General features: G+C 39.2%; 1 protein-coding gene across 2 annotated transcripts in view; it reads right to left on the bottom strand.

Moving 5' to 3' along the window:
• The window catches only part of GAB3 (GRB2 associated binding protein 3), an 88,248-nt gene that overhangs the window by 23,232 nt on the left and 51,032 nt on the right, over positions 1-13,984 (bottom strand). For both annotated transcript variants that reach the window (XM_058535039.1, XM_058535040.1), the window contains exons 5-7: positions 4,269-4,324; positions 3,554-3,773; positions 960-1,041 (exon numbers count right to left, since the gene is read on the bottom strand). In XM_058535039.1, coding sequence (XP_058391022.1) covers positions 960-1,041; positions 3,554-3,773; positions 4,269-4,324 — 358 coding nt within the window. The remainder of the gene's footprint in view (positions 1-959; positions 1,042-3,553; positions 3,774-4,268; positions 4,325-13,984) is intronic.

Here is a 13,984-nt window from a genome sequence, read left to right as displayed (position 1 = left end):
TTTTCCAGGCCCTCCTTGTGACACAGCTCATGAGCTTTCTAAAAACAAACCAAGGGATCGTATCATTTAGGGAAAAAACCCAAAACTCTCCTTTCAAGCTCTCTTGTTTCCATTCAAGATAACCAGGAAAAGTAAGAAAGTATGGCCATTCCTCTGATGGGATGAGAACAAGACTGTAAATCAATTTTCATCCCACTCCTGAGTCAGAAGTGCAGGTTGAGTCTCTCCACAGTCTTGCCTGGAAATATAGCTTTACATAGTCATTGTGTCCTGTGGCATTTAGAGTAAACCAAGCAACTCCTGGGCCAGGCTCATGACTCTGAAAATGCAACTTCTAAAAGGTGAGATGAGAGAGTGCAAATCCATTTTGGAGTTTGTCTATCAAGCCCATGAACTATCACTCTTTCTCTGAGAACCCCCTTCACCAAGTTGGGTTTCTGGAAGCCATGTCGGTACTACCAGCCCTTCCCCCTGGGCCATAGCTGATTCCACTCAGGCTGGGGCAATATGAATTCCCTCTCCCAAGAAATATGAATTGGGATTGAAAAGGAGCCTATCTCTGTTGGTACTGGAATTGTAGCACGTAAAGAAGCTCAAGATCTATGGTACAGCTATCTTTGGCCATAAGGATTGTGCAACAGAGAAGAGTTCTCCAAAGAAAGAAGAATGAGCAAATGTGAAGAGAGAAGGAAGATGTGAGAGACGGAGAGAGAGGAAGAGAGAGGATTCCTTGGGTTCCCAGCAGCACTCTAGCTCCTGATTCCAGTATCCTGGGAGACTCAGTTATATTCCTTCCTCTGTAATCTATAAAACACTTCTAGCTCATGATAATAAACCCCATCCCTCCTTTGGCTTAAGCTAGATCAAGTGGGTTTCAACTACATTTTAATCAAAGAGGCCTAACTATGACCAAGGGTGTCTGTGCTGGACAATGCCCCTTGGAGCAATCAAAGACTTACCACGGCACAGTGTGAGTCCTGGTTAGCAATGCGTGTTCCCGGATGGTGGAGAGGTTTCTCAGGTCCAGGGCAGGTGGCCGTGCTACAAGATAACACATAATATCCAGTATGGTAAGTTCTTATGAGTTCAAGACCAGCATCTAAAGACTGTGAAACTATGACGTTCCATTTGCCTAGCACATCAGATCCAAATTTACTAACAAGCAGCACTGATGGTGAGTGTGAATTTCACTGTCCTACTCTTCTGTGCCTCACTAGGGTGGAGAGGACAACTACTGAGCAAATGGTCACATTAGCAGCTGGAGGTAACAACGAGGCAATACATTTAGTCAACATACATTTCTTGAGAAGTGACTATGTGTCAGGCATGGTTCTAGGTGATAGAGACACAGTACGAACAAAACAGATGAAATTCTCTGACCTTATGGAATCCCAACACCTACCTCACACTCGACATGTCTGAAATTGAAATTTTACCTTTCTTATCACAGGCAGAGATGATCACCCAGGTTCTAGTCTCCCCCACCTCCAGTCCATTGTCTACCTGATGGTCCTTCTTCCTAGAAATTCTTCCCCATCTCTCTGCCTGGTTAGTCATCTTCAGATCTCAGCTCAATGTCCCCTGCTTAGGAAGGCCTTCTTTGACCTCCAGACAAGATCAGGCCCCACATCATGGGCTCTCCTGAGTTCTTGTACTTACCCTTCACAGCACTCCCCACAGCTTGTGATGATACATTCATCTGTGATTATCTGATTCAGGTCTAGACTGACTATGCTCGGGGAGGAGAGAAGTTTTGCTGGCTTGTTCACTGCAGTAGCTGAGTTGGTCATGCATATATTCCTCTATCACTGCCTCGACCAGTTGGCTTTTTGTATCTCTTGCCTGCACTAGACTACATGGGTAGAGACTGTTTAACTTCCCTCCACATCACCAGAGCCTAGGACAGTGACTTTCCTGCTGCTCAATCAGTTTCCCAGGAGCCTCAGACCCAAGCAAGGTGCTGAGCTGTAAAGGACGTGTGAGTCATATAGTCCCTGGGGAGAAGATCTCTCCTGGTAGCATGACACCCTGGTGTCAGATTCACCAACCAGCCACCTCCTGGCTTCACCACCTGTCCTCTCCTAGTTGGGCCCCAGGGTCCATCCCCACGGCCACACTTGTCAGAACTAGCTCCTCCTGGTCCAGGTGTCCACCTTCACATCAACTCAATGAATCCCGAACCACAAGTCCATCCAACATCTTTGCGCTTCCAATCACCAGGTCCTATAGAGCTGCACTGTCCAATATGGTAGCCACTAGCCATATGTGGCTACTTAAATTTAAGTTTATTAAAATTAAATAAAATTTAAAATTCAGTTCCTCAGTTTCACTAGCCACATTTCAAGTGTTCAATAGCCATATTTCCATCATCACAGAAAGTTCTGTTGGAGAGCATTGCTATAGGAAATTAATTGAGCAAAACAATAATATCTACCTCAAAGTTATAGGTCCTTGTGAAATTATTTCTGACCAGAATGAATGGTTATTTCCTCTGAATCTCATAAGACAGGGTCTGTTCTCCTACTTAGTGCCGACTTCATAATTTTTCTTCTCCTTCTTCCAGGTAGTTTTTACATATCTTCCGCCACCTCAGACTGAAAAACCCTCCTTGCTTCCTCATCTTTGCATCCCACCCAGTGCCTAGCACAGTATTACACACACAGCAAACACATTATAAATGTGATTTGACTCAAACTGAACGTGGCGAGACTGGAATAGACTGGCATGACTAGGGGACATAGTTGCCAGCTTGGGGCACAGCCACCTGAAGATGTAGTTTTTCCAAAGAGCAAAGAGAGGTGGAAACGGACCAGATGGAGTGTCAGAGATCACAGTCATTGTACCAAAGATTTCCTCAGAATCACATAGCCCTACTGGGCAGGTGATGGTGGGAAAGAATGAAGTTAACAAGGTACTTTGACCTGCTTTTCCTCTTTCCTTCTTCTCCTTTCTCCTTGCCTATCTATGCTGCTTAGCAGACCAGAGCAGCTGCCTGGGAGTAATGCAGAAATTTCAAGGAGCTCTGAGCACATAGGAGCTAGACCGCTCACTGCCAAAGTCCTCTCCCACCCCCAAACACCTCTTCTGATGGGCATGCACAGGGCAGTGAGTGATAAGTTGCATATGACCACGTCTGACATTCAGGAATTAGTGTCAAAGGTCATTCTTGGCTGCCTTATAGAAGGGGGGGCACTATAATTACATTCAATGAAGAGATACCAGGTGAGTTCCATTCCCATCCATCATCACCTATTTCTGGGCCTTTGTTAGGGAAGCAACCAAAGATGAGCCCTCTGGAATGAGGCTTTGTAGGCTGTATTTACAGGGCCACAGTACCTGTAAGTCCCCTGACTCCTTTTATCATGACGAGCTGGGTCCATAAGATTCCTCAGCCCTTCCCATTCAATCCCAGCCATTTCTCCTTGCCCTTATACCTCCCAGCCCTCTGGGATGGTTCCTTCCCAGAGAGGGTCAGGAAGGAAACTTTTCCACATGGCTGCCAGGACCTTGCTCCCCCTCCTCCTTGACCAGGAGGCCTAGTCAAGTGGCTTACGTTTCCTCTGAGGCTTGAGATCTCTGTTCACTGGGGGAGGCTCCAGGTCTGCAGGTAGCTCAGGCAGTGGGCTTGAGATGCTTCCTGAGCTCATTGGGATGTACTCATCAGGGCTGCAGTGGGTTGCAAGACCAGAGGCAATGGCCTGGGGGCCCATGGGCACGTAGCTGTCTTCGGCACTGGCTGAAGCTGTGGGGTACATTGGGGAGAATCTGCATGGCTGCAAGAGAACAGGTACAGGTTGGGAACCACAGAACAGGCACACACACTGCTACAGTGGTAGCCTCAACTGCACATAGGGTTTCAGTTGTAAATTATCCAAGAATAACTCCAAACTTCCTTAGGAAAGCCAGACAAGCCTCTAAATCAAGCTCTGCCTCTGGACTTATTGTGTGAGGTAGGTGATGACTCTCCTTGATCTGATTCTGGAAGACAGAGGGCCATGAATTTATGCAAATGCTTTAAGTATAACGTGATGCCTTAAGTAGCTATCCCAAGCTGGGCAAGTGTCTGGACAATTAGAACTTATAATTAGCAGGGTCCTTATAGAATACTAAGTCCAGTAATTCCCAGACAAGTTCAGGCCTTAAGGGGAAACTGGAAGGGTCCTCAGAGATTCAGAGTGCTAAGTCTCAAAAGACTTCAAGGGAACATATATAGGTCAGGAAATTTTGGGTAAAATTGAGGCTTAAAGGAACTCACATGCCAAACTTACCAAATTTAAACTAAGCCGCTTGTCTCGGTGTCTTAAGGATTGGCCTTCTACATCAGCTGCAAGAAACAAGCCAGGGTGGTGAGAAATGCAGGACTATATCACTTAAAACTAGAGTCCAAGTCCCAATGCACCACCTCAGGGCCCTGTGCTCAGCTCTAGAGAGGCAGAGAAGCATAACACAGTTTCTATACGCAAGGCTTGCTGTTAAGTCTAGTTGGGCAGTCAGAACACATTCCCCAATTGGACCAGCTTTTGAAGAAGTTTCTGTATGATCGCTTCAGTTCTCTCCGTGAATTAGGAGGAGACATAGCAAGTAATTAACAAATGCTGGTTGCATTTATCACATGAAATTTTCTGAGCTTGGAGGTGGTGGAGACAGAGCTGGAGATTTGAGGTGAGGAGAGAAGGTGTGAAACATCCCTTGTGATGAGCAGGAGGATGGGGTGAACAGAGCAGCAATGGCATTGTGGAGCAGAACTGAGGGCTTGTTTGAGATTGGTGACCATGAATTGGTGACCGTGATTCTCTGCAGCAGGTACAGGTGTGGAGAGAGAGAAAAGTTGGATTAATCCAGGATTAGAAACTTTTCAGATGGATGTGACAAATAAACAGTGTAACACAAAAGTTTAGAATAATGGTTGAATTGAAAGAGGACATATCCAGAAGGCAGCAAGATATATGGGCCTAGACTCACACAAGAGGTGATTTTTGGGAATTAGCAGCTTAGAGATGGTAGTCAAAACCATAAGACTAGATGAGATTATCTAGGTTGCAAGTGTTGGGAGAAGCTTAAGTACAAAACCCTAGAGAATCCCAATATTTGAAGAGCAAGAAGATGAGCCCTGGCTCACCCTGAGAAAGAGAAGCCGTAGAGAAATGAGGAAAGTCAGGGGGCGCTGGACCATGAAAGCCTAAGGAAAGAGAGAATGGCCAGTGATGATAAGTGCTGCTGAGAAGTCCAGCAAGTGGTCTCAGCACTTGGGGACAAGGGAAATGTGTCCCTCAAGAATTTGGAGATGTGAAAAGTCAGGTTGCCTCTGAGAAATAAACTAAAGAGTCAACATCACCTTAAAGTGAGAGAATAACTCTCAGCTCAGAAAGGTGTGATAGAGATTGACGGAATTAAGAATATGTACTATATATACACATACATGTATATATGCGTGTATACATCTATGCTTATATGTCTTGAAGGCCACAGAAGTATGGTTAAAAGCTGCTCTGGAGTCATATTGTCTAATTTTAAATCCCTACTCCACCACCTATTAGCTGTGTGACACTGGACAAGTTACTTACCCTCTCTGTGTCTCAGTTTCCTAATCTGGAAAATGAGACCAATGATAGAACCTATTTCATAGGACTGCTGGAAAGGTTAGACGCATTAGTGCAAGTAAAAGACTTAGAACAGTGCCTGGAATACAGAAAGTACTTAATAAAACCTAGAAATTATTATGGATGTGGTTAATAAAAAATGTGGGACTTTGTATATGTGAACACAAGCCCCTAACTCCCTTTCCATTACCAGATCCCTACTGAAATCACCAAATAACACAAATATAGAGAAAACCGTGCATCAACATCAGATAGTTTAAGGAGTTTATGATAGAGTGAAGATGGTATTGGACTAAAGGTAGGAACCAAGAATGGATTCACATTCATACTCCTGTGAAAGCGACACCTGGAAAATGAGAGTCAAGGCCCAAATCTCACTCTGCTGGATTTCCTCCTACCTCACTGGTCACTTGTTTAGTTTCTTTTCCTGGTTCCTCCTCTTGGCCACCATCTCTAAATGCTGTAAGGCTCCAGGCTCAGTTCTTGGCCCTGTTCTCTTCTCTATATTCACTCTCTTGGTGATCTCATCTAGTCCCTTGGATTTACCATCTATATGTTGACAACTCCCAGATTCATAGCTCCGGCCCAGGCCTCTCACTGACCTTCAGACTCCTATATCTAACAACTTACTTGACATTTCCACTAGGATATATAGCAGGCATATCAAACTCAACATATCTGAAAACAACTTCCTGATCTCCTCTCCATCTTCCAACTTGTTCCACTTGTTCGTTGTTCCCCATCTTAGGCCAAAAACCATGAAATCATCATTGACTCCATTCTTTCTCTACCCCACATCCAATGATTGAGGTTCTACCTTCAAGATATATCAAGCATCCAACCACCTTTAACAAATTCAAAAGCTACTATCCTAGTCTCAGTTACCATTATAGCTTGCCTGGATTACTATACTAGTCTTCTAACTGGTTTCCTGCTTCTACACTTGCTTCCCTTCAGTCTATTCTCAACACAGTAGTGATCCTGTTAAAATATAAGTCATATCATGTCTCTCTCCTGCTCAATGTGCTGAAATGGCCCCATTTCACTCAGAGTCAGATCCCAATTCCTCAGAGTGGTCTGTAAGGACCTGCATGATCTTACCCAGCCTTACCTCTCTGTCTTCATCTCCTACAACTCTTCTAACTCTCCCCACTCCAATCATATTGGCCTCACTTTGCTGTTGTTCGAAGACACCAAACTCTCAACTTAAGGGCCTTTTCCTTAGTCTTATCCTCTGCCTATAGCACTCTTAACCCAGATATCAGCATGGCTTGCTCCCTCAGTTCCTTCAAGTGTTACTTCAAATCTTCCCTCTCGATTAAAACTACCGTAATCAACCATTTTAATATTGCAACCTTACCTCCTGCCTGCTCTACTGATCTCCTTTACCCTGCTCTACTTTTTCTTTTTCCAAAGTACTGTCACGTTTTCACATGCCATATACCTACTATGTTTTTCCAGCTTTATTGAGCTATAATTAACATATAACATTGTGTAAATTAAAGGTATACAACGTGTTGATTTGGTGCACTTATATATTGCAAAATGCTTACCACTGTAGCGTTGGCTAACACCTCCAACACATAACATAATTATCATTTCTGTTTTGTGGTGAGAATATTTAAGAACTACTCTCTTAAAAACTTTCAGGTATATATAATACAGTATTGTTAACTATAATCTGAATGCTGTACATTAGATCCCCAGAACTTATTCATCTTCTAACTGGAAGTTTGTACTCTTTGACCAACATCTCCTGTTTCCCCCACCTCCCAGCTCCTGAAAACCACCATTCTACTCTCTGTCTCTGAATTTGGCTTTTTTAGATTCCACATATAAGTGATATCACACAGTATTTGTCTTTCTCTGTCTGACTTATTTCACTTAACATAATGGACCCTCAAGGTCCATCCATGTTGTCACAAATGGCAGGATTTCCTTCTTTCTCATGGCTAAATAATATTTCATTGTGTATATATATATATATCACATCTTCTTTGTCCATTCACCCATTGATGAACATTTAGGTTGTTTACATATTTGGGCTATTGTGAATAACGGTGCAATAAACATGGGAGTGCAGATATCTCTTCAAGATCCTGTTTTCATTTCCTTTGGATATACACCCAAAAGTGGAATACCTGGCTCATATGGTAGTTCTATGTTTAAATTTTTGAGGAACCTCCATACTGTTTTCCTTAGTGGCTGCACCAACTTACATTCTCACCAAGAGTGCACAAGGGTTCCCTTTTCTCCACATCCTCGTCAACACTTGTTATCTCTTGTCTTCTTAATGATAGCTATTCTAAGAGGTGTGAGGTGACATCTCATTGTGGTTTTGATTTGCGTTTCCCTGATGATTAGTGATGCTGAGCATCTTTTCATGTACCTGTTGGCCATTTGTATATCTTCTTTGGAAAAATGTCTATTTCAGTTCCTCTGTCCATTTTTTAAATCAGTTTGTTTGTTTGTTATTGAGTTGTATAAGTTCTTTATAGATTTTGGATTTTAATCCCTTATCAGATATATGATTTGCAAATATTTTCTCCCATTCCGTAGGTTGCCTTTTCATTTTGTTGATTGTTTCTTTTGCTGTACAGAAGCTTTTTAGTTTGATGTAGTCTCACCTATTGATTTTTTATTTTTCTGCTTATGCTTTTGGTGTCATATCCAAAAAATCATTGCCAAGACCAATGTCAAGGAGCTTTTTCCCTACGTTTTCTTCTAGGAGTTTTATGAATTCAGATCTTATGTTTAAGTCTTTAATCCATTTCAAGCTAATTTTTATGAGTCGTGTAAGATAAGGGTCAAGTTTCATTTTTCTGCATATGTTTATCCAGTTTTCTCAGTACCATTTATTGAAGAGACTATCATTTCCCCATTGAGTATTCTTGGTTCCCTTGTCAAATATTAGTTGACTATATATGTGGGAGTTTAGTTATGGGCTCTCTATTCTTTTCCATCAGTCTATGTGTCTGTTTTTCTGCCAGTACCACACTATTTTGCTTACTATAGCTTTCTAGTATTGATATTAGGAATATATCAATTCCTGGCTCAGGCTTTGTCCTTTTTTCTCAGGATTGCTTTGGCTATTCAGGGTCTTTTGTGGTTCCGTACAAAATTTTAGGATTGCTTTTTTTCTATTTCTGTGAAAAATGCCATTGCAATTTTGATAGGGATTGCATTGAATCTGTAGATGGTTTGTGGTAGTGTGGACATTTAACAATATTAATTCTTATGATCCATGAACACAGGATATCTTTCCATTTATTTTTGTCTTCAATTTCTTTCCTCAAAGTCTCGTAGTGTTCATGTACAGATCTTTCACCTCCTTGGTTAAATTTATTCCTAAGTATTTTATTGTTTTTGACACTATTGTGAATGGGATTATTTTCTTTATTTCTTTTCCAGATATTCAGTTGTTAGTGTATAGAAATGCAACTGATTTCTGTATGTTGATTTTGTATCCTGTAACTTTACTGAATTCGTTGATTAGTTCTAACAGCTTTTTGGTGGAATCTTTAGGATTTTCTATGTATATGGTCATATCATCTACAAATAATAATAATTTTACATCTTCCTTTCCAATTTGGAGGCCTTTTATTTCTTTGCCTTGCTTGATTGCTTTGGCTAGGACTTCTAGTACAATGTTGACTCAGAATGGTGAGGGTGGGCACCCTTGTCTTCTTCCTCATCCTAGAGGAAGAGCTTTCAACCTTTCACCATTGAGTATGTTAGCTCTCAGTTTGCCATATATAGCCTTCATTATGTTGAGGACTGCTCCTTCTATACCCAATTTGTTAAGGATTTTTATCATGAAAGGATGTTGTATAATGTCAAATGCTTTTTCTGCATCTATTGACATGATCATATGATTTTTGTCTTTTGTTCTATTATCGTGGTGTATCACATTTATTGATTTGTGTATGTTGAACCACCCTTGCATTCCAAGGATAAATCCCACTTGATCATGGTGCATGATCCTTTTAATGTGCTGTTGAATTCAATTTGCTAATATTTTGTTGAGAATTTTTTCATCTATATTCATCAGGGGCATTGGTCTATAGTTTTCTTTTCTTGTACTGTCCTTATCAGGCTTTGATATCAGGGTAGTGCTGGCCTGGAAAAATAAGTATTCCCTCTTCTTCAATTTTTTGGAAGAATTTGAGAAGGATTGGCATTAATTCTTCTTTAAATGCTTGGTAGAATTCACCAGGGAAAGCATCTGGTCCTGAACTTTTCTTTGTCAGGAGATTTTTGAGTACTGATTCAATCTCCTTTTTTGTTATTGGTCTGTTCAGATTTTCTATTTCATCATGATTCAGTCTTGGTAGGTTGTATGTTTCTAGGAATTTATCCATTTCTTCTAGGTTACCTAATTTTTTGACATATAATTGTTCATAGTAGTCTCTTATGATCCTTTGCACTTCTGAGGTATCAGTTGAAATGTCTCTTTCAGTTCTGATTTTACTTATTTGAGTCTTCTCTCTTTTTTTCTAAGTTAGTGTAGCTAAAGGTTTGTCAATTTTGTTTGTCTTTTCAAAAAGCCAACACTTAATTTTGCTGATCTTTTCTATTGTTTTTCTGGTTTCTGTTTATTTCTGCTCTGATCTCTGTTATTTCCTTTCTTCTTCCAACTTTAGGCTTAGTTTTTCTTTTTCTAGTTCCTTGAGGTGTAAATTTAGGTTGTTTATTTGAGATCTTTCTTTTTTCTTAAAATAGGTGTTTATCACCATAAACTTTCCTCTTAGAACTGTGTTTGCAGCATCCCATAGGTTTTGGTATGCTGTGTTTCCATTTTCATTTGTTTCTCATATTTTTTATTTCCCTTTTGATTTCTTTTTTGAACCATTGGTTGTTCAGGAGTGTGTTGTTAAATTTCCACATATTTGTGAATTTTCCAATTTTCCTCCTGTTATTGATTTCTCGTTTCATACCATTGTGGTTGGAAAAGACACTTGGTATGATTCCAATCTTCTTAAATTTTCTAAGACTTGTTTTGTGGCCTATCATATGATCTATCCTGGAGAATGTTCTGTGCGTGCTTGAGAAGAACATATATTCTGCTCCTATTGGATGAAATGTTTTATGTCTGTTAGATCCATTTGGTCTAAAGTATGGTTCAAGTCCAAAATTTCCTTTGTTGATTTTCTGTCTGGATGATCCACCTGTTTTTGAAAGTGGAGTATTGAAGTCCCCTCCTATTATTGTATTGTCTATTTCTGTCTCCAGGTCTGTTAGTATTTGCTTAATATATTTAGGTGCTCTGACGTTAGGTGCATATATATTTATAATTGTTATATCTTCTTGATGAATTGACCCCTTTGTCATTATATAATGACCTTCTTTGTCTCTTGTTACAATTTTTGGCTTAAAGTCTATTTTGTCTGATATAAGTATAGGTACCCCTGCCCTATTTTGGTTTCCACTTGCATGGAATATCTTTTGCCATCCCTTCAATTTGAGCATATGTGTGCCCTTAAAGCTGAAGTGAGCCTCTTGTAGGCAGCATATAGTTAAGTCTTGTTTTTTTATCCATCCAGCCACTCTATGCCTTTTGATTGGAGAATTCAACCCCTTTACATTTAGAGTAATTATTGATAGGTGAGGATTTATTAATGCCACCTTATTGTTTTCTGGCTGTTTTGAGTTCCCTTATTTTTAGATTATGTTTTTTGTCTGCCTCCCACCATTCTAATGTAAAGTCTAGGAAAGAATGAATTATTTTTCCAATTTTTATTTATTTATTTGGAATAGGTTAATACACTAATATGTTTAAAACTTCAAAAGCAAAAAAAGGGGTATACAGTGAAAAGTCTTCCTCCCACCTCATTCCCAGAGCCATCCAGTCTCATCTCTGGAGGCAAAAAAATGTCACCAGTTTCTTGTGTGTCATTAAAAAGTTAATCTATGAATATAAATATATATATATATGTACACACATGGTATCATATGATTCTCACTGCTCTGCAACTTGCTTTTTTCACTTAATATCTTGGATATCAGTGCAGGGAAACACAATAAAGAGTTTCTTCATTCTTTTATTCACTGGTACTGTTTTTCATTCTACAGATGTACCATAATTTGAGTATTCCTCTAATATTAGATATCAAGTTTATTTCCAACATTTTGCTTTAAAATATAAGACAGAAATGGATGAAAATATAGAAAAAAAATGAAATAAGAATTGATTGATTGTATTCAGGAAAGAAATTGAAGAAAAAGACAAAACCATCTCAGAAATGAAGCCTTAGTTACAAGATTCCCAGGGAAGAAGAGATTCAACTGAAAATTTAATAAGTTGCATTGAAATAATAATGTAGCCAGAAAACAACTAAGAGAATAAAAAATGAAGTAAAAAGAATCAAAGAAAAAGTGGTTGAAATAGAAGATAGGCAAAGAAGATGCAATATACATGTTATTAGATTCCCCAAAGAAGGAAAACAAAATAATACTACAGTACTAATATTAAAATTATAATCCAGGAAAAGATCCACAAATAAAGTAACACCTGAATCTACATATTGAAAGGGTTCAACAAGTACCTGGAATAACTGAATGGTCAATTTTACTCAATGGTAAATTCTATTGAAACAGCTATGTCAATAAAAATGACAAAATGAAAATAAATAAATTAAATGCCCAGTTCAAAGCCAGAAAAAGAAAAACAGATAAAACCAAAAGAAATTATAATATAAAGACAAAAGCAGAAAATAATAGAGTGCTGAGAATTAGTATATTTAATTTTTAAAAATAAAAATCTTGGTTTTCTGGTGAAAAAAATTAACCAAAAGGCAACCAACTTGTCAATTTAATCAATAAAACAGGGGGAGGACAAATATACAAAATAAGAACTGATGAGGAGGAAATTATCATTGAAACAGAGGAAATTAAAAGAAATGTAAGAGACTATGCTGCACACTTCTACACAAGTAAATTTGAAAATCTAGATGAAATGGATAATTTCTTAGGAAAACACAGTATACCAAAATTGACCCAAATAGGAATGGAAACCTTACACATATAAATTTCCATAGACTAAAACAGAGAAAGTTACCATGGAGCTACCTTCCAAAAGCACCAGGACTAGATGGTTTCAACAGAGAATTTTACCACACCTTCAAAGACCAGACAGTCCCAATGCTACCTAAATTGTTCCAGAACATAGAAAATCAAGAAATATTTCTAATTCTTTTTATGAAGCGAGTATAACTTTGGTAGCTAAACCTGATAAATATAAAACAAATCAGAAAATTATAGACTAATATCACTTATGATTATCAATGTAAAAATCCTAAATAAAATATTAGCAAACAGAGGGAGGTGAGACTACTGGAATGTCTGGCTGAGTAATAAGGTCAGCAAAGCCATTCTCCAAAAATCAATGATAAAACTGTACAAAATTGTAAAAAGAAAACTATCTGGGGACTCTGGAAATTTACCAAAAGCATACAACAAATTAGGAAGCATTCCAAGAAAACTACTGGACATCAGGTAAGAACAGTGAGAGTTTGTGGCATTTTAGTGTGAGGTGCTCCCATTCCCCTTATCAACTCAATCAGAAGTAGTTATACCAGGGCAGGGCAAGCCATGAAGACCAGTGGCTTTGCTGCCAAAGGGGACTAATTTGATTTGGATCAAAGCATACGAAAAATTCCATTCCCATAGGCCTGACCAAAAGCAATAGTGATCTCAGTGACAAACAATCAGGGAAGGCCAACATCACAGCAAGCTTGAGGTCTTAATTCTGGTCATGGCAAGCAGCAGACAAGCAGACCAGACGGAAATATAGCAAGATGACCCATGGATTGAGACAACCAAAGTGTGCCTTAATAAACTCTCACACACCCCGAGGGGTCTGGAAGACTGTGTGAATGTACAAGTTATACTCACTTAGAAAAAGTCAAAGAGGGCCCAAGTTATCTACTCATCCCTGGAACAACATGAGGCCTTGCCCACATAGAAAGTAAGAGCTGGGACAGAATTGTAAACAGCTTGAATTTTGAATGCATTTCCCATCCCACACAGATCCATTGGCAAGGGTAGAATCTTTACTGGCTCAAGCACTTAAGTACATACTCTGACCAACCACTGGCTGATCAGTAAACTATGCTGACCCAGAAGTGACCCCTAGGAAGCCAGGCATAAAAATAAAAGCAAGGAATACAAAAGACAAAAACAAAGCAGAGACTTAAGCACTAAACAAACAAACAGCAGAATAACAAATCCTAGGTGGGATCAGAATTCAGAGTTGCTACAATATATTACCTAAAATATCCAGTTTTCAACAAAAAATTAAAAGATATACAAAGAAACATAAAAATATGACCCACATGCAGGAAAAATTAGTCAATAAAAACTGCCTCTGAAAAGTTTTAGATATT

The sequence above is a fragment of the Diceros bicornis genome, chromosome X (genome assembly GCF_020826845.1).
Source record: "Diceros bicornis minor isolate mBicDic1 chromosome X, mDicBic1.mat.cur, whole genome shotgun sequence".
NCBI classification, from domain to species: domain Eukaryota; kingdom Metazoa; phylum Chordata; class Mammalia; order Perissodactyla; family Rhinocerotidae; genus Diceros; species Diceros bicornis.
Note: the sequence above shows the minus strand (reverse complement) of the source record. Positions and strands in the feature narration are given on the sequence as shown.